The sequence below is a fragment of the Mytilus californianus genome, unplaced genomic scaffold (genome assembly GCF_021869535.1).
Source record: "Mytilus californianus isolate M0D057914Y unplaced genomic scaffold, xbMytCali1.0.p SCAF_6, whole genome shotgun sequence".
Taxonomy (NCBI): domain Eukaryota; kingdom Metazoa; phylum Mollusca; class Bivalvia; order Mytilida; family Mytilidae; genus Mytilus; species Mytilus californianus.
The window spans coordinates 109,648,361-109,673,273 of record NW_026262712.1 but is presented as its reverse complement, the minus strand read 5'-3'; the positions used below and the strand labels follow the sequence as shown (position 1 = coordinate 109,673,273).

Here is a 24,913-nt window from a genome sequence, read left to right as displayed (position 1 = left end):
CTAAACATGCATACACATAGTCGATCTTAACAAGAAATGTTATTTGTACAGTGGAGATCACTTCTAGCCTCTCATTAGAACTGTCAGAATAATCTGTCATAGAACTGTTCTAAACTGTCCTAGAACAGTTCTACCTAGAACAGTTCTACCCTAGAAATGTTCTAAGTAGAACTGTCAGAATCAGTTCTAGGTAGAACTGACCAAATCAGTTCTAGGTAGAACTGTCAGGATCAGTTCTAGGGTAGAACTGTCTAAAACTGTTCTAGGTAGAACTGTCCAAATCAGTTCTAGTCGTAGAACTGTCAGCAGAACTGTTCTTGCCGTAGAACTGACCAAACCTGTCAGGATTGTAGAACAGTTGTAAATGACGTCACCATTCAGTGTTATTATTATCGTTGATAAAGCCACAGGCAATTTTATTATATTCTTTTGACTTATTTATATTTCAAACAAAGAGTTCTTAAAACTGTTCTATGGATAGAACTGACTAAAACAATTCTAGCCGTAGAACTGACCAAATCAGTTCTAATCATAGAACTGTTCTAGCCGTAGAACTGTTCTAGTCGTAGAACTGACCAAAGATTTTCTAGATAGAACTGTCTAAAACTGTTCTAGGGTAGAACTGTCAGGATCAGTTCTAGGTAGAACTGTCTAAATCAGTTCTAGGTTAGAACTGTTCTAGCTAGAACTGTCTTTAAGGTGTCAGGATGACAGTTCTACATACTGTCCTAGAACAGTTCAACTGACAGATTCTGACAGATTTGATGAGAGGTTAGAAGTGATCTCCACTGTATGCGAAATAACACGAAAAGTAAACTGTTCATTAATACAATCTCTGTTTGTTATGCTATAAAAAGAAACACTTATTGTTCATCAATGAATAATTTGTGGTCTATGAACGCATAATCATAGCTTTCTGACAAACTAACTTCTTCATTTTATGGGACAAAATAATTTGAATTACCTTTATATTACTATCTTAATACAAATCTGTAGGCAAAATGATAGTGCTCAATATAAATACATATATGTGTAAGGATAACTGGACTCACAACTACTTAATTCCTCTCATAAACACATGGTTGTGAAGGTTTAGGCGGTGGCTTTTGACGTGGAAATTGCGCATTATATATAATAACGTTTTATAAACAAGTCTAAATTGAAGATAACGTACAAACCTGATTGCGTTGGATGAAAACCGCAATTTTTATACGTGTGCATGCAAAACAAATTTCTTGGTAGAGGGGTCTAAATACAGCACAAACAACATTTTCCAAAAGACCAAAAAAAGTGAAAAAGTTTATTATAACAAAACGAATTTGACTAGCATGTCGAACAACGGATGTTCTTAAACCCTGCTGACTGCCATTGGCGATTGCCAAATAAACGGATCACCAGATGTAACAAAATGGATCTTAACTATTAATTTAATACCAAACAGAAAACAATAAACTTGCGGAAAAGATGGTATACCGCAAACAAAAGGTGCAAAAGTTAGTACACCATATCCGGATTTCGACAATTAATGTCTCATCAGTGATGTTAGGAATCGAAACGTTATTTGGAAGGCCATATAATTTACCTCAATTTAGGATAGACTCTTGAATTTTAAAGAGTCTAAATAGGATGAACGGATCATATAAACCCGAGGGCAAATATAAAACAAGCCCAAACAAAAAAATATAAACAAGTCTAAATTGAAAACAACGTTCAAACCTATGATTGCGTTTGATAAAAACCGCAATTTTTATACGTGTGCATGCAAAACAAATTTAATGGTAGAGGGGTCTAAATACAGCACAACCAACATTTTCTAAAAGACCAAAAAAAGTGAAAAAGTATATTTTAACAAAATGCATTTGACTAGCAGGTCGAACAACGGATGTTCTTAAACCCTGCTGACTGCCATTGGCGATTGCCAAATAAACGAATCACCAGATGTAATAAAAAGAATCATAACTATTAATTTAATACCAAACAGAAAACAATAAACTTGCGGTAAAGATGGTATACCGCAAACAAAAGGTGCAAAAGTTAGTACACCATATCCGGATTTCGACAATTAATGTCTCTTCAGTGATGTTAGGTATCACATTTTATGTACATAAATAAAAGTCTTAAAAGTATCTGATTGGCGGTTGTTGTTAGGTTTGTGTCTCTAACATAAGATTTGTCTGATTTTGAAAATTGTTAGATTCTTGTTTACGATGATCACTTACGTCTATGGAATGAAGACCGTTTTACAGGTGTTCCAGATAAAAACATGTGTAGTGTAGATCGATTGCACCCTGGACACAAACTTGTTCATGTTTCCTGTCTAGGGATCAGTCAGGCAGCAAACATGATCAAAAACATGTCCCATGCAGATGCAACCGATTTTTCTTGATATAGACCAACAATGCCAAAATGTAATTAGAATAAATCTAAGAAAATAAATAAACATTAACTCATACTGATAGAAGCCTCACATTGGGGATAATCTCAACAATTAAAAAAGTACTAAGTTCCCGGAATTCTAAATAAGTACCTATATAAAACTATTATTTACATACTTTTTAGTGTGAGTCAAATGCTTGTAAAAAAATTGTAAATTTTGGAGACAATTACGCTTAACGAATTGTTGTTTGCGTTAAGTCCAGTGGCAAATATTTCATACATATTAAAGACGAGAAGGTTTCCGTAAAATCAGAGTGATTTTGGATGTAAGGCAGCTTGGTTAAATCATATTGCAGCAGTAGTGTCTGTGAAGGATTTTTTTTATGCATATTTGTCATTTTTTTAAGTGTCAATCAATAACTTGACACAGTATGATATAATTGACCTTAACCATTTTTTTAATTAATCAGTGACATTATAGTGATAAGGTTATAAACTGAATACAATTTAAAATGTGAAAGTCATATTAAAAGAAATGAAATGATTACATACTGCACTGCCCCTACGAGTCTTGGATAAAAAAAGGGGATTTTCTTTTTCTTTTTAAAATTTTTTAGACACCATCCTGATGGGGTTGTATGTTCTGCGCATAAGAACGAGTTAAAGTCTATGAACTCGGCGTTTAATTCCATTGCTGAATGAAAAAAGAAGGGAAATATGGGATAAACCATCTAATGTTTCATCGGTCCTGCTGATATATAAATGTCAATAATTGTTTGAGTTCTGGAGAAAAAAATACAAATAACATTAACTGTTAAAATACTATAAGATATGTTGGTCCCCCTACTCAGAAACCCGATGTCTTGCTGGAACTGAATAATGGACCAAGAACATGTCTAGGTGGACGAATTGCTTTGTACATTTATCAATCTTTCCAGCCATCGTACATGTAATATTATAATTGCTAATACAAGATCATACATTTATCTCGAATTATCATAATACTAATTAGATATTTACTTGCTCCCCCCCCCCCCCCAAAAAAAAACCCAAACTTTTATATTAATAGAAAACAAAACCCAATATATTATATGTGAAATTCTAAGAAAGGTAAATATACTGTTTAATTTTGATTATCTCTGATTTCATTATATTGTCCAGTAATAACCAAAAGAAAAATGAAAACTTTCAAAAACTAATAGTTACCAATGAATCTTCAAATCTAGCTTGTTTTCTCTAGCATATTATGTCAAATCATTTAATGTGTTACACTGAAACTAATATTTAAACACAAAATCACAAATGTTTACTTTGATCTCCATGTGTTGTACTGAAAATTGCTTTATTCCTCGGATTTGTTTTAAATTCAAATTTCATTTCCTATTGTTATTCGAATTTAAAATTTCAGCAAAACTTTGGCACATGTTGTTTAGAATTTTGTTTTCTTCTAAGAGATCCAAAGTTTTCACAATATCATATATAGTTCGAACATTTCGTTATATTTGTTTATCTGCACCACAGACAAGTGATTTCTCCTTTTCTGTTTCTTTTGTATTTCTGATTTCTATTGTGTTTAATAAAGCTATTACTTCCCAGTAATTGTAATCATGTAAAAAGAGTTTTGTAGGATTTATATGCATATATCACCATGAGGTACGCTCAAGATTAAAAGTGAAAAATTTAGAATGTAAAACATCTGAGAGCTTTGAAAATGGCTAAACTTACTCAGGTCAAGGTAGCCTGTGGGAGTTGTAACCTAAGTTTTATTATAAATGGACATAAAATAAAAAATAACATAATTTTGTATAAAAGTGACACCTAACATCCACGTATTCCAACATCAATCCGAATTCCGATAGCAAAAAATCTTATTCGGAAAAACCCGTATACATACTATTAGTATTTTATTGTAATTATATTACAAAATAATGATCACATGATACTAGTATTACTAGACTTGCAATTGCTTTACACCAATCCGACACTAATTGAGTGTTTCGGCGATTTATGTATTATATGCTAATGATAAATGTATAACATTTATGGAGGGTTTAAGCATAGATGTATAAACCCATAGCTATGGGTTTATACATCTATGGTTTAAGCATTGTATGCCCGCCATCATCAGGGATTTACCTATCAGTTTATTTTAATCTTGTCGTTGTCAATAAATCTGCTATATTTTTATGCTTTTTATAAGCTATTATTGGTTTGCTTGGAAATATTTCGTTGCATACCACATCCTGTTTAAGAAGATCCCAATGTTTACTAATGCATTGTTTTAATTTATGAATGCATGGATTGAATTTCGTTGCCAATACTAAAGGAATTTCCATTGTGTGTGGTTTTTTTTGCCTTTTTTCTGATTTAATTAGACCTATCACATGATAATGCTTCATTTATATACTGTTCGATTTCAATCTCCTTGTATCCTCTTTTTATTAAGTTCAATCTGAAGTGTAACAAAATATGTTGTAAATCATCAGCATTATTTGTTGTTCTAATGTATCTGATAACTTCGCCCTTGATAAAACCTGCAAACACGTGTCGACTGTGACAGCTTTTACGATGTAGATAAAGGAATGCATTTGTTGGTTTAAAATGAGTTTTCACATCCAAGATGTTTTCATTAGAAAATCTCGTTCCTTTGAAAATATTAACATCAAGAAATATTATTTCTTATGATGAAAATTCTAGTGGGTATTTTAGGAACGGATGATGATTATTTGCTAAATCTAACAAATCCTTTATTTCCTTCATGTCGCCGTGATATATTAATATAATATCATGACGATACCTAACATAGAAAAAGATATTTTTTCTATGTTCAAACTATTTCTTTCATAATTTCATAATTTTATACATGAGTATATCACAGATTTCCGGGCTTGGCACTGCTCCCCGGCGCCTATTTTTTGCTTATAAAGATGTCCATTAAAATCAAATATATTGTTCTGTAAAATTGATCTGAGGAGATAGATTAAATCATCCGTAGATGGGCATTTGATTTTGTAATCTGATTTATCAAACTGATCATACGAAATTCTAACTGCCGATAATAATTTATTAATCGGGCAATTAGTGTACATTGATACTACATCAAAGCTACAAAGCCAGCAATCTGCAATAGGCTTAATCCTTTTCAACATTTTCCTGGCTAATTCAGCTAGAAAACAGGTTGTTAATCTTTTGCATAGAAAATTAACTGATGACGAGTATTTGGTATTATCCAGAGGTTTGAAATTCATTCCTTCACCGTCAGTCAAAAAGGCAAAGCAGGATTTATCACATGATTTCGATGAATTAGCCAGGAAAATGAGATGTCGTTACGTATATCATGGTAACTTGGATGAAATTCATCCCTTCAGAGTTTAATCTGGACACACACCACCTTTAACCTGCAACACCCTTGAAAATTACCTGTTTAATACAAAGTATGAATTATCTTGAATGCAAATTCGAAAATTTCGAAACAATTTAAGTGTTTCACAGGGGTCCGGCATTTCTTCTCTGTTAAATGATGAATTATTAATCATTAAGAAAGCCGATAAAAGTAATAATGTTATTTCAGATAAGGTCAATTACCTACTTGAAGGCGATTGCCAATTAGATACACAACATTACACCAAATTGGAAAATGTTGACCTAAAAGCACTTGGATGTAATATCAATACCAAAGGTGTTATAGATTACTCCACATTTAATTACCTTAATAATGGTAATCAAATCAATTATGGGCCTGGGTATATGCATATCTTGCCTAAATACACCGATTAAATGAATCGGAACTAGTAAAAATCAATAAATATGGGTTTAACATTGACAAAATAATGCCGCCATGTCGGCCAATCATATCTCAGATTGGTACTGTCACGGAATTTATTGGACGCTATATCGATAATTTACTAGTACCTATAGTACAGAAACAACACACTTATATAAAAGATACGTCTGATCTAATATACAAATTGGAAAGGATTAAGCCTATTGCAGATTGCTGGCTTTGTAGCTTTGGTGTAGTATAAATGTACACTAATTGCCCGATTAATAAATTATTATCGGCAGTTAGAATTTCGTATGATCAGTTTGATAAATGAGATTACAAAATCAAATGCCCACCTACGGATGATTTAATCTATCTCCTCAGATCAATTTTACAGAACAACATATTTGATTTTAATGGACAGCTTTATAAGCAAAAAATAGGCGCCACGATAGAAGCAGTGCCAAGCCCGGAAATCTGTGATATACTCATGTATAAAATTATGAAAGAAATTCATTCTAAGTTTGAACATAGAAAAAATATCTTCTTCTATGTTAGGTATCGTGATGATATTATATTAATATATTACGGCGACATGAAGGAAATAAAGGATTTGTTAGATTAAGCAAATAATCATCATCCGTTCCTAAAATTCACACTAGAATTTTCATCTAAAGAAACACTATTTCTTGATGTTAATATTTTCAAAGGAACGAGATTTTCTAATGAAAACATCTTGGATGTGAAAACACACTATAAACCAACATATGCTTTCCTTTATATACATCGTAAAAGCTGTCACAGTCGACACGTGTTTGCAGGTTTTATCAAGGGCGAAGTTATCAGATACATTAGAACAACAAATAATGCTGATGATTTACAACATATTTTGTTACACTTCAGATTGAACTTAATAAAAAGAGGATACAAGGAGATTGAAATCGAACAGTACATAAATGAGGCATTATCATGTAATAGATCTGATTTAATCAGAAAAAAAGGCCAAAAAAACACACAAAGGAAATTCCTTTAGTATTGGCAACGAAATTCAATCCATGCATTCATAAATTAAAACAATGCATTAGTAAACATTGGGATCTACTAAAAAAGGATGCGGTATGCAACGAAATATTCTCAAGCAAACCAATAATAGCTTATAAAAAGCATAAAAATATAGCAGATCTATTGACAACGACACAATTAAAATAAACTGATAGGTAAATCCCTGATGATGGCTGGCCGACAATGCTTAAACCCATGCATACATGTTATACATTTATCATTAGCATATAATACAAAAACCGCTGAAACACTAAATTATTGTCGGATTGATGTAAAACAATTGCAAGTCTAGTAATACTAGAATCATATGATCATTATTTTGTAATATAGTTACAATAAAATACTAATAGTATGTATACGGAGTCTCCCGAATAAGATTTTTTTGCTATTGGAATTCAGATTGATGTTGGAATGCGTTGATGTTAGGTATCACTTTTATACAAAATTAAAGTGTTGTACAGAGAGATTGTATTATTATTAATTTAGTCCATACCGAAAGCATTGGGTACTCGGAGGATGGTGACTACGATGACTGAAATCCCATCATCAGCTGTAGCGACCAATCGATAGTGAAACGCCTTTAGGTTGATGCAAATATATTGACCCCAATTGTAAATTCAATCTTAACACCATTTAATGAATGTCATCTATAATACATTTCGATTGAAAAAAAAACTAAGTAAATTTCAATCAAAATGTATTACAGATGACACCAAAGCCATTTATGTAACAATAACTGTTGAGCGTCAAATATCCTGTTATTAGTGTGAATGTCACATCATGTTTTACAGGGTCTTTATGGAGCAACGACAGACAGAATAAATAAACTAAGAATTAAAAATTTCATAAATGGTGTAAAAAGAGAACTCAGCTGGAACCTGGGTCACTGCAGCGGTCGTGTATTCGAAATCAGAACAAGTCTCTCGAGAAGAACAGTACAAACTGGTAAATTTTATTATTTGTATTCCTGGAAATAACAATGGTTCTGATTATAAAATCTCGAACCATTTTTTTCCATTCTGTAAAGTCTGTTTACATCTATATGTAAAGTGCCAATAGCTAATGAGTAATCTTTCAAATATCTATTTCAAATATACTTTTATTGATCAAAATTCATTTGAAACTTTCAATTAATATTTTCAAACGTATATAATGTTTTTAATTGTACTAAGAAAATAGCAGATTTCATTCCATTTCAACTGAATGGATTACAAAAACAGGAATTGAAAACTGAATAGTATCTTCTAGGGCTAAGATTATTCAAATTTATGTTAGCACACAATACACTAAAACACAATCAAAGCTATAAATTGTATTTAGTCAAGCTTTATCATCAAGATGTAAAATTATGAATAATATTAGGATGACTTTGTGATTAATTATTTATAATGATTGTTTCACTAATTATTCTTGTGGAGCGGTAATTTTGATACCTAACGCAAATGCAATAAAAAAGCACTCCTCCAAGAAAAAAAAAATACCGATGAAAATAATACTCAGTCTTGCATCCAAACCCTACAGAGTGTGTAATTTTCATATCTTCTCTCAATTATAAAATGGTTAACTAAAGCTGTAAATCTGTCACCTGATGCTGATAAAGGGTCAGATAATAATACTAAACAAACAGATGTTTAAAACAAAAAACTGAGTTTGTAATAACAGTAAAGATGATAATACAGAAAATGTCCAGTTTCTGATATTACCATTCCAGAACAGGAACAATGAAATTAATTGAAATTTTGATTATTTTAACATTTTATAATAACTACTCATGGAAATTAAATATTAAAAAGGATGAAGGAAAGTTTGTGATGTTATATTTCCCTACACATTAAAAAAAAAATTGAAATTTTTATTTGTCTACCTATAATTTTTAATTTGTATTACATGTTTACATTTGTAATTAACTAAATATTCACATTTGTATTTACTATTAATTCATGCATGCAACAACTACCACCAACTATCAAGAAAACAAAACATGTGGTATTCATCAACTAACAAACTTATAATTGGAGTGACAAATTTATTTGAAAATTTTGTGTTTTCTAAGTGGTGTTGGTGATAAGCTGATTTTCCATCCAACATCATTTTGATGCAAAATCTTGGGCATAGTTGTAGGACTGATACTGTAGAGAATCAATCTGAAAAATGAAATTATGAAATAACTAAATAAACTTATCATAGATACCAGAATTAAAATGTTTGTACGTCAGACGCGCGTTTCGTCTACAAAAGTATAATCAGTGACGCTCGAAAATAAAAAAAATTAAAAGGCGAAATAAAAGAGAGCTTTAAGGACCCAAAGGTTTTGCCAAATACTGCTAACGTACATTATTATCTATTTCTGGGGTAGAAAATTCAAAGTTTTGCTAACATACTTTAAAATCTGGACATGATTATCACAAAATATATAAATGCTTAAATGGGGATAGTTTGGGTCGATTTTAACGAAAGGGCTAGTAAAAACAGATATGACATATAACATTTTTAATCAGCTGTTTAAATTTGATACTAAATTTTATTTCCTTGTTCAAGTTAGTGGTCATCCTGTTGGTAGCCGCACTTTGCAGGGTTTTGTATTATATGTTTCGCTTTACAATATACGTTCTTGATAAACAAAAGGGGAGTATAGGATATGCACACGTAAAACTGGTTTAATCCCATCCTTTTTGTCCTTGTGTGCACCTTTAATTTGTAGGAGGAGTAGGGTGTTGTTTTGTTGTGGTTATGGTGGTTGACTGTCTGATATTTGTGGTGGTTCCTGTTATCCTTTTTGTAGCATTGAATAACTTTTGGTATTTACGTTGGTGATACTTGTTGATTCTATCTTTATCATTCCATTTCATGTGTGTATAAATAGTCCAATGAGACAGTAATTACTGGTTTTCCCATAATTATTTGCACTGATGATAATAAGAAGAAAACATGTTGAAGATATTAAATATAAAATATTTCAGACAAAGATATGCATGTTTATTTTGAATACTTGTTGATTTCACTTTTAATATTCAAGGTTTATGTCTGTTGGATTACCAAAAAATACTTTATTGTTTTCATTTGTCGTATTCGTTTATTTTTATGCAGGTAAATGCTTCATTATCTTTAAAACCTATTATTGCGAGCCAAATGAATCTTTTCCTCAGAGTCATCTCCTATTGGACAATCTATTTAAACTTTTGTCAGTTCTATTGTCCCATTGAATAAATACAATTATATAGCTATTTTTCTCTGTTTAGTTTATTCACTGAGACCTTTAAATTTCTTCTAAGAGAAATCCATCACTCATTGATTAATTTACCTGAGTTAAACAATTATCTTCTAAAAGATGAGAATACATGCTTTTACCTACAAAACTGCATGTGATGTTGTATTTATTCAATATAAATAATATATTTTCCATCTGTTCGATATAAACACTGATTTAATCATAAAAAGTTGATTTCTGACAAAAATTTTAACATTGTTCCTATTTTTTTTTTGTTACAGAATACATTTAAGCTCTAGTTTCCCAAAAAAAATTCATTAGAAACAATGTTGAAAATTTGTCAGAAATCAACTTTAAATGTTTAAATCACTGTTTATATTGAACAGATTGATAATATATTATTGATATTGAATAAATACAACATCACATACAGTTTGACCTATAATGGTTTACTTTTATAAATTGTTACTTGGATGGAGAGTTGTCTCATTGGCACTCATACCACATCTTCCTATATCTATTGTGAGTAAAAACATGTATTTTCATCTTTTAGAAGATTTGTTTTTACTAAGGTAAATTAATCAATGAGTGATGGATTTCTCTTAGAAGAAATTTAAAGCTCCCAGTGAATAAACTACACAGAGAACAACAGCTATTGTATTTATTCAATGGGACAATAGAATAGACAAAAGTTTAAATGGATTGACCAATAGATGATTCTGTGGAAAAGTTTCATTTGGTTCGCAATAAGATAAATGAATTATTCATAACTCCAAATAATAATGGTTTTTTTTTAATTCTAGATTTAGACTTATATCCAGTTCAGTTCACATTCCACAGTACAGATAAGGCTAACTTACAAGGACAACCTGTAAAATTGGGCGACACTGGTTTTATTCATGTTTTATCATCAATGCCAAGAAAATCTTTCTGGGACCAGGGAATTACACAGTTAATGAGTGTACAAAATATGGGTAAAGTAGGAATTAAAGAAATAGGACCAGGGTCACATCAACCTATTTCAACAGGTATATTCATTATTTTTACCGTATCCAATTCATACACTTTTGGTGGATTAAATTCGTTATTCTCTGATATATTGAAAACGACAAATAATTTGTGTCAGATTCTAAATAGAGATCATTAAATTAAAGGCAACTGTAGATTCACAATGTGTGTTTAATGCTAAAAAATAACCATTACATAAAAATTAAGGCTAAAAAAGAAACAGCGAGGGAATCACACGAACTCCAAAGGGAGTGATAACGGTTGCGTTTAAACAACATTCTTGTCGAGTAACATTTTCATTTGATATTGTGTTAGAAAAAGCTATGCAAAAATCAATGCACGATGGCGGGATCAATGCCCCTCTATTAACCATGTCCGTCAAAACAACAGAAAACAGCGGCGTTTAATTTATGAAACAAATGAGACAAAAAAATGCGAGGCAACTAGAAGTAAAATAGTTCTTTATAGTCAGCAGAACGGACTTATATACGGAGATATTATATTATTATCACACATGTATATTCGTAAATTATATCTATTACTTACAAACTACACATGTACTGAGAGAAAACAGTCAGTGTTGACAAAACGAAAATGTTTACTTCAGAATTTGTATGTTTTAAATTCATTTTGATCCAATTATTGAAATACGAAAACTTAATTTAAAAGCAAATCAAGACAATAGATTGCAGCTTTTTCTTTTATTCATTTTGAAGAATATAGATATTTTACAATTGCGCTATAAGGCGTACATTTTAAGGTTTTTTTCAAATCACGTTCTATAGAAATAGCGTGCAGCTTGCGCGACATGTTGGGTGAATGTGTTTGCAAAGAAAAAAATATGATTAAAAACTCAAAATAGGAATAATGTACTTGTAAAATCAAAACAATCATTTGTAGATATTTTGTTTTCTGATGATTAGTTTGAGGTTTAAGTGAACTTTTACGTGAAAAAATGCGTATATTATGAATTTCAAAAATCATTTATTTATTGATATAATTATAATATTATTTGTTTTTCTTTTTTCAGTTTGTAGTGGTTTTATATATCCCAGCCCTTCAGATTTTAGCCATCGTCATGACTTTTCTGATCGTATCTTAATTTCGTTTGATGTCAACGTCATGGTTAACTATGTTGAGATAGAATCTGACTCTGAAATTAACACTACTGACTTTAATATTCAATATGTAAATGAGGAAAACGAAGCATTCATGGATATACATGATCTTGAAAGAACAGTGACTAATAACACACTGAATCTGACATTGAAATCGCCGATGTACACTACTGCTATTAATGTTTATTATACCAAGGACATTCCTGACGACACAAACATAACTCAGATTATCACAATGATCGTTGTGAGTGGCTGTCCCAAGGCAGCTATAGATACCGACAATACAAATACCAGTAAACAAGAATGGAAAGTAACACTCAGCGAAAATCTGATTCAAAAATCCCCCTATCTCAAGGTGATCACGAGGTCGAGTAACACTATAGATCCGGTAGAGTTATTTAAGCGGACCGAATTACCCGTTTCGGGATCATTTTCGATAACGGTTCCTTTATTGGAAAGCCAATTCGATTGTAATTTTACTGCAGAATCTTTACAAAGTTATCTAGAAAAGGCAAGCAGTGTCTCGGAACTGAAATTTGAAAATTTAAAACTTACAAGAAGATCTCATAATAACGGAGAAGAAGTACTTGTTTCGGTGAATTTAATAGGTATCAACCTCATTGAATATAACCAAGGATTTATGTCATTGAACAGCACCGTGAAGTCAGCAATTAAAAGTATGACCTGTAACACTGACACTGGTCAAACGTTACCACCACAAAGCGAATCATCCAAAATTACAAATCAATCGTCTTCATCTTCAACATCTACTGGCAGCATCGTTGGCTTCACTATTATAAGTCTTCTCCTTTTTACCATCTTGCTGTTTTTAGTTTGTAAAACATACCGAGAATCAACCGATAAGAAAGGTAATCAGTGATGATATAGTATAAACTCTATTTATTTATTTATGTCAAATAATTTAAAGTGTAAATATGATTGGTAACTTTATCTAAAGTACTATTAAGGGTGTTCGCTGCCTTGTTTCAAAATAACAAGCTTTTTAAAAAAAAAATCATAAATTGATATTATCTTAATAATTAAACTAAAAAAGCAGCAAACATGAAATGTCCGTGTCCTTGTTTTTGAGATATAAGCCATTGCAAATTTTGTGGGAAATGATTCTCTTTCGATTTTACATACATTTATCATTGGCATCTTTTTTCCTTCAAAAGTTATGAAAAAATAACAAGGATTTAATGAAATTTTTAAATATGGCTTTTTAAACGATATGTAATAAAATTATGAAAAGTAAATTAGGGGTTAGCTGTCAAAATCAATTTAATTGTGCGCTACATGCATAAAACTAGAAGATTCCTAATATCTGACAAAAAGTTAAAAACAAGGTCAACTAAAATCCTAAAGGCAGATCCAATAAAGCAAGATAATCTGCAATTTAAATTTTTTTTGGAAGAACCTTAGTGTTATATTTGTTTTTTTCAAGATATTTGTTTTTGCTTGAGCCTTTTCTTCTTCATATTCATTAACATTTATCTAATTTCCTAAATGCATATAAAATAAATTATTTTCACATAAACGTGTTTACTTTTGCCCAGAAATTTCTTAGCAATAAGCAGCGAATGAAGCATGAAACTAAGCATAGTTCATTCAAAGAACGACGTCACATTTTGAAACTTGTAAAAAGAGAATAATGAATAAAACAAGACAATTCTGCATCGAAGAGGCAGTAGATACAAAAAAAAACAATAAGAAATCACAAGTCGAAGAGAAACCGATAATACAAGGGTAAACAAAAACGACGGAAATAAAGGCAACAGTAGTATACCGCTGTTCAATAGTCACCAATCGATTTAACTGAAACAAATCCGGGTCACAAACCAAAACCGAGGGCAACACATCAACTATAAGAGGAAAACAACGGAACAACATAAACACTGAACCGCTACAAAAACAAACGCCAAATACATACAACAATCTACAAATCGCTGCCTAGTCTCATTCTGCAAACTAACAATTTCTAAAGTCTCAATACCTTCAATGGTTAAAATTAAATTTAAATTTGAGGTCACATTAAACAAAAGCTAATACCATATATTTTTTCGTAATTTATCTTCCTCATAAAAAGGGTCTTAGTCCCCAAGTAGTCTAACAGATTGTCATTGAACATTCGATTATTAATAATCTGTATACATATGCGATTTACCGTTTGAAAATCATTTCATGTCAACCAGTGAATAGTGAATATGTTTTCAACTTAAAATAGTGAGAGGTAGATCATATAATCACCATATAACATATCAAATCATATAGGTCCTAACGGCCAATACACATCGGAACGTATCACTATATCTTTTTGTATTGTTGAGCATGCAAGTTGGAACAAAATTGTTTTGTAATGAGGTACATATATTGGACAAAAACAGCTCGGAACATTAAATGTATGAACTTTAACGAAAAAAGCATCCATAAAGTAAGTTAAATCGTTAGAACTAAAAATTATTAAATTCAAAATAGATTTTTGTCGCGTAACGCATACACCACTAGGCTCGGGGTGGTTCTAGTTTGATGAAAGGAAAGAACATATCTTTTATCTATCAAAAATAGATTTGTAAATTTGTATTTACTTGTAATCTTTTCAAAATGTTTTAATAAATTTAACATATGACGGAAAAGTTTTAAAAAAGTAACTTCAAAGAAGTAAAAGGCAGTGATATACATCATGCACGCGTGTAGTGTTTTATGTGGACGTTTAAAATTTCAGGAATAATACGACGAGAATACATTGAACAGCCACACGTAAATAGAAGTTACAACGAGTATGACACTGAAGATGCTAGCAATGAACACGAGCTTTATATAAATGAACAAAGATGAGGAGAGAATCTTATATACTGTTATGTAATAACATATTATTGTATAAATGTAACTTATCTATTTCTCTCGTCCTTGCTATTCTTATTGAATGAACTAATCTTCCTAACCATGCTAAAAAAGTACAAGTATAAACGCATTTCCCTGTTATTTATATTTTGCTTTAAAATAATCGACCTGAAAGTATTTTTATGTTGTTTTTTTAAATTTTATTCACGAAATTACCTTGGTAGTTTAAAGTCTATAATACTGAGCATATATTTTATGCCACAGTACGAATGGGATATTAGTAGGACCCAGAATCCTATTTGTATATCTTAAAATAAATTGGTTCTGTTATTTTGTTAAGTAATAATTAGAACACACCCGCGACATCGCGGATCCGTGACCGAATTAAAGTACCTACGCCTAATTTTAGTATTTTTTAGTATTTGTATTGTCATCTGATAAAGTCATGCTGATTATAAGGTGCACAGTTGTCGCTGCTTTCAAAATCTTTCTTTTGGTAATATAAATTATGTTGAAAACAAAAGGGTCTGGAATGGTGTAAGTTTTAATCTACACCATTGTCGTATATTAGTTATATATAAAGTTGAATTCTTTGATTCGTCGTTTTTACTTCATGTCATCTAACAAATTGGACCTCGTTATTTTAGTAGTGTAGATACGACATGAATAATACGCACATTTTCTTGCAAAGTTAAAGGACTGAACCCAAATGTCAGTAAGGATCCTTTTTTACATTCATATATTGTAGTTTTCGAGAACGACGAGAAGTCAATCGAGTATATAATCTTCTGTATAATGATTTTGTAATACATGTAACATTAACGGTATCAATCGTGTTGCAGCAGATGTGTATTTCGACAAATGATCGCCAAAATCTGTATAGTTTTCAGTAACTCTGGGTAATAGGTGAACTTTGGTATATGGAATTATTGGAGGGTAAACATATCTGTCAGACAGGGTTCACCTGAACTTAACAATATTTCATCGTTCCAGTGATCAACGTTAAGTCTTTTAGTGATAAAATTAGTTTCCCGGAAACTATATTGTGAAACTGTATTCGTTGTATAGAATTCATCTGAATCTGTCAGTGACATGTATCATTGATAATTTTACGTTTTAGTGATAAATATAATAGGACCTTGATCTCAGCTTTTTGCTATAAAATTAAATCAAATCAGTAATGCAGGCGAGACATACCAGTGTATGATAAGTTTAGAATGGTAAATAATATATTGAATTGGTGTTTCGTTTCGGATGTCCTACCTTTACCCCTGGATAATTGGATTTAATGAAAAATGTACATTCTTACGGCTGTAGATACTGAACTTATTTTTTGTTCATAAGTCTACATGGTGACACAGATAGATTTCTCGTTTTTTTCCCGGTTGACATAGTTTTTACGACACTTACAAAGTCCTTTCTCCCTTTCATAGGGGGGTTCATGTCGTCTCGGCACATCTACTTGCAGCTCTATCTTTTATTGATGTTGGTTCCTAATAATCATGATGATTTTTCAATTTCTGGAAGTACACCACTTATTCATGGCCCCATTGCTTTCTATGTTAAATTCTTCAATTTCAAGCGGACACAGCTCTTTTGTTTCAAGTTCAAATAAAGTGACAATCATTGCATGTCAAAGCAACACTTTATGGTGCCTTGTACTGGAAAAATCAACATACCTTTAATGGCATATAAGAAAGAACTGGTTCCCGGAACTTCGGATGTACCAAAACAGGTACTTCAGATCTGATATACAGACAAAAAGTACCCTCTTTATAAAATTTGGTGCAGTTTTTTTAATATTCAAAATTATAAGTCAAAAAGTGTTCTACAATGATCACCAGTCATTCAGCTTTCATTTGATACCAACAATACCTAAATATTCTACATATTTTGAAAGTTACACTCATGCGTAGGAACTATTTTGTGTTAAATATGTACTACTTTCTGGAATGTGCTTTCTGGCCGGGCCGAATTAGTGGTGTTACACCTTCTAACTTTTTTTAGTATTAAAACGCATCAAAAATCATTTCAAAAAAAATATTTCCCATTTCTAGAGTTGTTTTTGTGTATCAAAATACTTAGAGCAACAAAACTACCTACTGTAGCCTTTTTTCTGCTATAATATTTTTTTAATTATTTAAAGCACTAAGGGTTTTCAATACCCAGGCATAGATTGTTCAAGCCTTATTTTTGGATTTTTTATCTACAATGCTCTTCAACTTCATATACGATAGATCTTCCAACTGTTTTGATTCGAGTGTCGCTGATGAGTTTATGTAGTCGAAATACGCGTCTAGGCGTGACATATTAATAGTCTGGTAACTTTGATAATTTTTACAACCTTTGGATAGTTGACAATGCTTTTTGGAAGTTTCTTCCCCGATAGTTTAACCTGTAGTCAGCACTTCTTTTTTACATGACGAACTCAATGTTCCATTGATTTTTGTTAATTTTCTGTTGATAAAATTATTTGAAGTACTAAGATTTTGCTACAGCAATAAATTAAATTGTTTTAGCCACATTTTCGGAAATTTTGGTTTTCGATGTTCTTTCACTTCGCCTTTCTCATCATTTGGGTAATTTAATTTTATTGTGTTTCATAGAAGATATGAATAAGTCAGAAACCTGAAATATTCATTTTTAACTTACACACTAACTATAAGACCATGTTATCATGTATTGGCACACTGCACCTGTCACCTGACATCGCAAAGTAAATAAATGACCAACTAAGAAATTACTATCATTATTTATAATATTACATTAAAAAAATCAGACAAATCTATCTTAAAATCAAAAGACATCTAAAGATCAGCATACGATTTTCATAATTTGAATTGACTGTACAACATGTGAATGACAAAACTGCCCCTAGTCTTGTAAAGTTGTGAACTTTTCAAACCGATATCATAAAAATCTGTCAAAATAAAATTTGGTCATACCAAATCAAAATCCGTCATATTTTGTTTTTGAATTCGCTTCGTCCCCAAGAAAATCTCCATCCCGGTAGTCAGCCTTTTTATGTTGACATATAGTTATGTTCTGTAAATTATCTGTTATAAAATGTTAAGTTATTCGAAACACTGAGGTTTTTCTACCCCTAGGCATAGATTTCCTTAGCTGTTTATGTTCTTCAATTTCGTGTTTGATTTGACCTTCAAACTGTTTTGATTCGAGTGCCCCTGATGAGTCATATGTAGACGAAGCGTCCCTCTTTTGTACCAAATTATAAGCCTGGTATTTGATGCGGTTCTACAACCACTTATAGTCTATGCCACCCAGTCCATTGTCATCATATTCGTGTTGACATGAAATGTCATTAACATGTTGATTTCTGTATATTTACTATTTTTTTTAAAAGTTAAATTATTAGAAACACTAAGGTTTTCTCTCCTGGGCATAAATCGGCTTAATCCGTATTAGCAAAACTTTTCGGGTTTATCGTTTTTCTAATGCTCTTTAAATTTGTATTCGATTCGGCAATCCAACAGTTTTGATTCGAGCGCTACTGGTGTCTGGTCGTACCATATATAAAGCCGTTTATCTTTTTAATCTTCATTCATGACTGCGCATGCGCCCATTTGAGCCACCGGTAGTAGCAAAAATAGTAACAGTAAAATCTATTGTCAAATGAAATCCTCTATGAACCCGCTAGCTCTGTGTAAGAAATAAAAAAGTGTAGGAAGCTTTCTAATGAATAATTATATATATTTACTAAATTTTTGCATGTTAGTTTGAAGTTTTCAATAAAAAAAAATCCAAGCCGAACATTTTTACCAGCACAATGTGTTGACACTCGAAATTTAAGTCACTCAGTACGTGATTTATGTTTATGTTTTTAATTATTTCTACGAAGAAAAACGAGTCTGAATTAAGTATTTATTATGCATTTATTCAGTTTCAGTTTCAACAAGAACCGGTCATTTGATATTTATAACACACTTTCATAAATTATCTAAAAAGTGAATGTATCAGTATTAGAATGAACTGTTTTGATATGTGTTAATGAATTCTGTAAATTTTTTATAAAAGTCCCCAATAAATCTCGGGTCATTTAAAACTCACACCTAAATATCTATCATCAGACATTCAAAATATATTTAAATGACCTTCTCATATAATAATATATTGACCTATAAAACGTGTATAAAATACTCTATATCGAAAAACAACAAAAGGGCAAACAGCACATTTATAAATACATAAAAAAATAAAAATGAGCAACATAAACTTCACAAATAAACCGAGAGGGGAATTCAGGTGCTCCGGAAGGGTAAGCAGATGCTGCTTTACATGTGATATTGGTCGTGTTGCTCATGGCAACTAAAACTTAGGTGATAAGTCACATGCTTTGATGTCACAATCGGGGGAAGGATGCCGGGGTTGTGGCGACATCATCAACTTATCTGTGGTCATATGTTATAGATATACCATAACGGTCAACAAAATAATGAAGGCGCTCCTAAACTTTGGAAGGAATGATTCAATCTCATTACTTGAAACCTCTGGTTAATAAGCTACCTACTAAGCAACAGTCCTCTTTTGAGAAAATCATGATAGGAAACTAAAGCTCTGGAATATGGTAGCAGTTGGGATACAAATGTTCCATATACAGGCGCTGTTGGAATGTTGCTACATACAAATAAAAAGTTTAAACAATTGGAAAGCTAAAATCATTTTGTATGTCGTAAAGTTTAGTTCTCAACCGACCCTCATTTTCATTATTAGGTGCAAGTCAAGATATGTCGAGTGTAATACATCCATGTATATCTGTGACACAAATATTCTATCACGGTCAACGGAAGCATGATGGCGTTCGTAAAACTTTTGAAAAGATTAGTTGAACAAACAAGGAAACTATATGCGAGGCAAATATCGTGTAATTAAAAGTAGAATTCTAATTTTGTCCGTATAAATAATAATTCTTCATTGAAATTCATATCTCTCAAAAATCATTATAGTTGGAAAGACAATTAAAGGCTCTATTGAATTCAACATTTGGTGTAGAAGAAATTTATACAGTTAGATTGTATATTTTTTTTCGTTATCATGTTCATAAACTAATTTCAAATCTTGATAAAAAAAAAAACGAAGAGGGACCATCATATTATCATTACTGTTTAATAAAATTTCATTTGTAAAAATGTTTCCAGACGAAGCTGTTTACATAAGATTAACTATGTTAAAAGATGTTTCTCAAAGCATACATGCTGTAGGTCTGATATGCACAAAATTTTAAAATGTTCAAGAGCAACATTATAGATGTATCATAAAAATAGTGAAAATTTACTGAATTCAAAAGTAAATTCAAACAGAGGGAAGTTCATAAAAGCTGACAAGACTACATTCTCGACTATATCAACCAACGGAACGAATTGAAAACAAAGGTCATATTTCTGACTTGGTACAGGTATTTTCTGAAAAAAAACCCGGTGGATTAAACCTGGTTTTATAGCTAGCTAAACCTTCAATTTGTATGACAGTTGTTGACAAATCCATTATCAATAGACAATATATGTTTGACCCATGAAAACTTGTAGTATAATAATAATCTGTAAATCGTGTTGGTGACGATTAAAAGTTATATTCAGCATCCATCCCAAATGTTCTATGTGATGTGTGTCTACTTTTTTTTCGGTAGACATCTTACAAGAAATTTACGCTACAAAAACATTCCAATGTTCACCTAAATTCATTGTTAACGGCCATGACACGCGAATAATGAACACAGCGAAAATTTAACTGCCTGATCTTAGACAAAATTCAGCGCTAAAATAATCCGATATAGGGTCTTTCGTACTGATATCAATTGTGTTACAATCCTTGTCCCTGCCATAAAAAATGAAAACAACATGTTATAAATTTCATGCGTCCGAAGCGCTTTTCTAGATTTACCTTCATCAGGAACGTCCAATGCCGAAAATTTGAAAGCCAATGATGTATAAGAACCGAAACAGTTGAAGAGCTATTTGAACAAAAAGGTCATTAAAAATAGCCAAAAACAATCTAAGGTCAATTTGTCTGAGGGAGTTGAAACCTCAGTTTCTTCATAATTAAAAAAATTATAAACGGACAATTTTAGAAAGGTTTGTTATAAATCATGTCAGTATCGAAGTACTGACTACTTAGATGATGATACCCTTGGGGACTTTGACATAAACATAAAAATAATCATAAAGTTATTTAAATCACCAACAACATATTCAAACATCAATGCTTGTCATGTTGAATTTTAGATTATTCAAATAAAAGAAAAGATACCGAACCTACTTCGCTAAAAGGAAAATAAAGTACCGAAATTCAGAAGATAATACACGAATCAATGATGGATGATCATAATTATAAAGACAATTTGCGTCATACAGTAACTTTTATTGGCCTGATTTTATTGATTGTTGGTTGCTTAACGTCCAGTGGAGTTTGATTTTAAAGTTGCAATCTATTTAAAAGCTACAAATTATAAAGCAACATTTTCATTCATAATTCAAAGGATTTATACTTTTATTGCAATTTTTAAAAATAAATCTCGGTTTCAATAGTGTATTTCCGAATGGTTCTCATGAATATTACAATATGACAATAGATATAACTCAATGATTCATTTATAATTAAAAGAAAACAATTTAAGGCTTTGTAGAAAAAGTTCCTTATATGGTGATGAAAGTTCTTCTGTCAAGCATTTAATAATCATACAAAGAATTTAAAGGAATATAAAATAGCTACCAATTATTTGAATTTTCAATTCTCATGTCACGACCTGCTATTGGTGCTAAGTATTTATTTGAATGTGTGTATTTGGTTTAACAAAATCCGAATAGAAGGGACAATTAAAAGTAAGTGATTATAAAGCAGTTTTTGTATATGGTACATAGGCTGATTTTAATTAAGAAAGCAAAATATGTTTGAATTCTAAGGTATAGTCTCGGCTTTAATTTGTTTTGACACATGCATTTTATTACTTAGGTTCTTAGATCTAAAAGACATATAGGACATATATCTCTGTCATCTGACCTGTTTTATGTTATTTTTGACCTTAAAATAAAGAGAAATTATTGAATACTTATGCAAATATAGTTTAAGACAGAATAAAGCTTAATCTGCACATTTAAAATAAATAGTTTAACGAGAAAATTTACCTTGAATGTGTATTCAAATGCAATGTAATATAGTCTTTTCATATAGTGTCGCAAGTTTATGATTTACTGTATTCCATTTATATCCATTAACGAACCATTGCAACAAACAATGGCTTCGCGTCAAAATGATTCTAGGTAAATTAAAAAAATTCAATAAAGAAAATTGATAACCTTGGAAAATAAAACAACTTCAAAATATTGTAAGCCAGTATTACAGCATTTTTTTTTTTGTGATAATGTTAGATCTGTATACACAACTTGCCATACAGATGTGTCTGTTGAAGAGCGCGATGAATTACAAAGTCCATTGTTCAATTTGTTAACTTATTCACGACGAAAGGAGAATTACCATAGCTCATTGGTAGCTTAATTCTGTGAATTTAATCATTTAAAAAGACTTCATTTATATATACTATTTCCCTATTATCAGAAATTTTAGAGATTATGCTTACATCGAGTGCATTAAAAAAACAAAAGAAACTCATATTGACACTGGAAATGGCCGTGCTTTTACATTTTAAACAAATGGAATGGTGTTTCTTGCCACGAATGCAATCACGGGATTATCACGATCCTTAATACTTCTGCAGCTAGCCAGCATAACTTTGCTTCAGATCATTTTACCAGCGTTAAAAACGCATAAAATCAAACATATGGGCGTTTTCAAGCTGTTTTGGTTGCTGTAAAGCAGTTAGTATGTTACTCTTACCGGTACACCGACCATTTTACGACCTGATAAACAGAGGGGATTTTTTTCTATTTTACATATATTATTTTGTCAACAAGGAAGTTAACATTAATATCATATAATTCAGAACATAACATAACGTGCTTTAACGAAAAACGAAACTATTTATGATAAACATATGCAAATGTGTAATATTGTATCATTTTCGTTTGTTTAGTACCGAGAATAAGGAAAATTGAAAGTTTGCGGAAAAAATGTCCAAATTGAATGACAAAATTTAAAACAATAATTAGAATACATATTCAATACACTAACACGGCGTAAACATTTGCTTTATTTGTTATGCTTGGATGTAGATATCGTGAACTTTAATAACCAACAACTAACTATGGCTAAAGCAATCTTCATACTGACACCAAAAGTTGCAAAACGGGTGAAAAAAATAAAAAAAATAGAAAAAGGCAAGACTAAATTTTAAACAATACTTCCGTACCGATATAATACAAGTGTTAAACCGGCTTACTTTTAGGTCGAAAATAATTCACCACTGGAGACAATAATAAAATAATTCACCACTGGAGACAATAATAAAATAATTCACCACTGGAGACAATAATAAAATGATTCACCACTGGAGACAATAACAATATAATTCACATTGGAGACGATAACAAAATAATTCACCACTGGAGACAATGATAAAATGATTCACCACTGGAGACCATAATAAAATAATTCACCACTGGAGACAATAACAAAATAATTCACATTGGAGACAATAACAAAATAATTCACCACTGGAGACAATGATAAAATGATTCACCACTGTAGACAATAATAAGATAATTCACCACTGGAGACAATAATAAGATAATTCACCACTGGAGACAATTATAAAATAATTCACCACTGGAGACAATAATAAAATAATTCACCACTGGAGACAATAATAAAATGATTCACCACCGGAGACAATAATAAAATAATTCACCACTGGAGACAATGATAAAATGATTCACCACTGGAGTACCATAATAAAATAATTCACCACTGGAGACAATAACAAAATAATTCACATTGGAGACAATAACAAAATAATTCACCACTGGAGACAATGATAAAATGATTCACCACTGGAGACCATAATAAAATAATTCACCACTGGAGACAATAACAAAATAATTCACATTGGAGACAATAACAAAATAATTCACCATTGGAGACAATAATAAAATAATTCACCACTGGAGACAATGATAAAATGATTCACCACTGTAGACAATAATAAGATAATTCACCACTGGAGACAATAATAAGATAATTCACCACTGGAGACAATTATAAAATAATTCACCACTGGAGACAATAATAAAATAATTCACCACTGGAGACAATAATAAAATGATTCACCACCGGAGACAATAATAAAATAATTCACCACTGAAGACAATAATAAAATAATTCACCACTGGAGACAATGATAAAATGATTCACCACTGGAGTACCATAATAAAATAATTCACCACTGGAGACAATAACAAAATAATTCACATTGGAGACAATAACAAAATAATTCACCACTGGAGACAATGATAAAATGATTCACCACTGGAGACCATAATAAAATAATTCACCACTGGAGACAATAACAAAATAATTCACATTGGAGACAATAACAAAATAATTCACCATTGGAGACAATAATAAAAT

At 31.2% G+C, this 24,913-nt stretch overlaps 1 protein-coding gene across 2 annotated transcripts in view; it reads left to right on the top strand.

Moving 5' to 3' along the window:
* The window catches only part of LOC127704847 (uncharacterized), a 42,462-nt gene extending 24,552 nt beyond the window's left edge, over nucleotides 1-17,910 (top strand). For both annotated transcript variants that reach the window (XM_052209071.1, XM_052209072.1), the window contains exons 15-18: nucleotides 7,993-8,146; nucleotides 11,213-11,437; nucleotides 12,448-13,404; nucleotides 15,258-17,910. In XM_052209071.1, coding sequence (XP_052065031.1) covers nucleotides 7,993-8,146; nucleotides 11,213-11,437; nucleotides 12,448-13,404; nucleotides 15,258-15,370 — 1,449 coding nt within the window. In that variant the 3' untranslated portion in view covers nucleotides 15,371-17,910. The remainder of the gene's footprint in view (nucleotides 1-7,992; nucleotides 8,147-11,212; nucleotides 11,438-12,447; nucleotides 13,405-15,257) is intronic.
* Nucleotides 17,911-24,913: the final 7,003 nt, after the last annotated feature.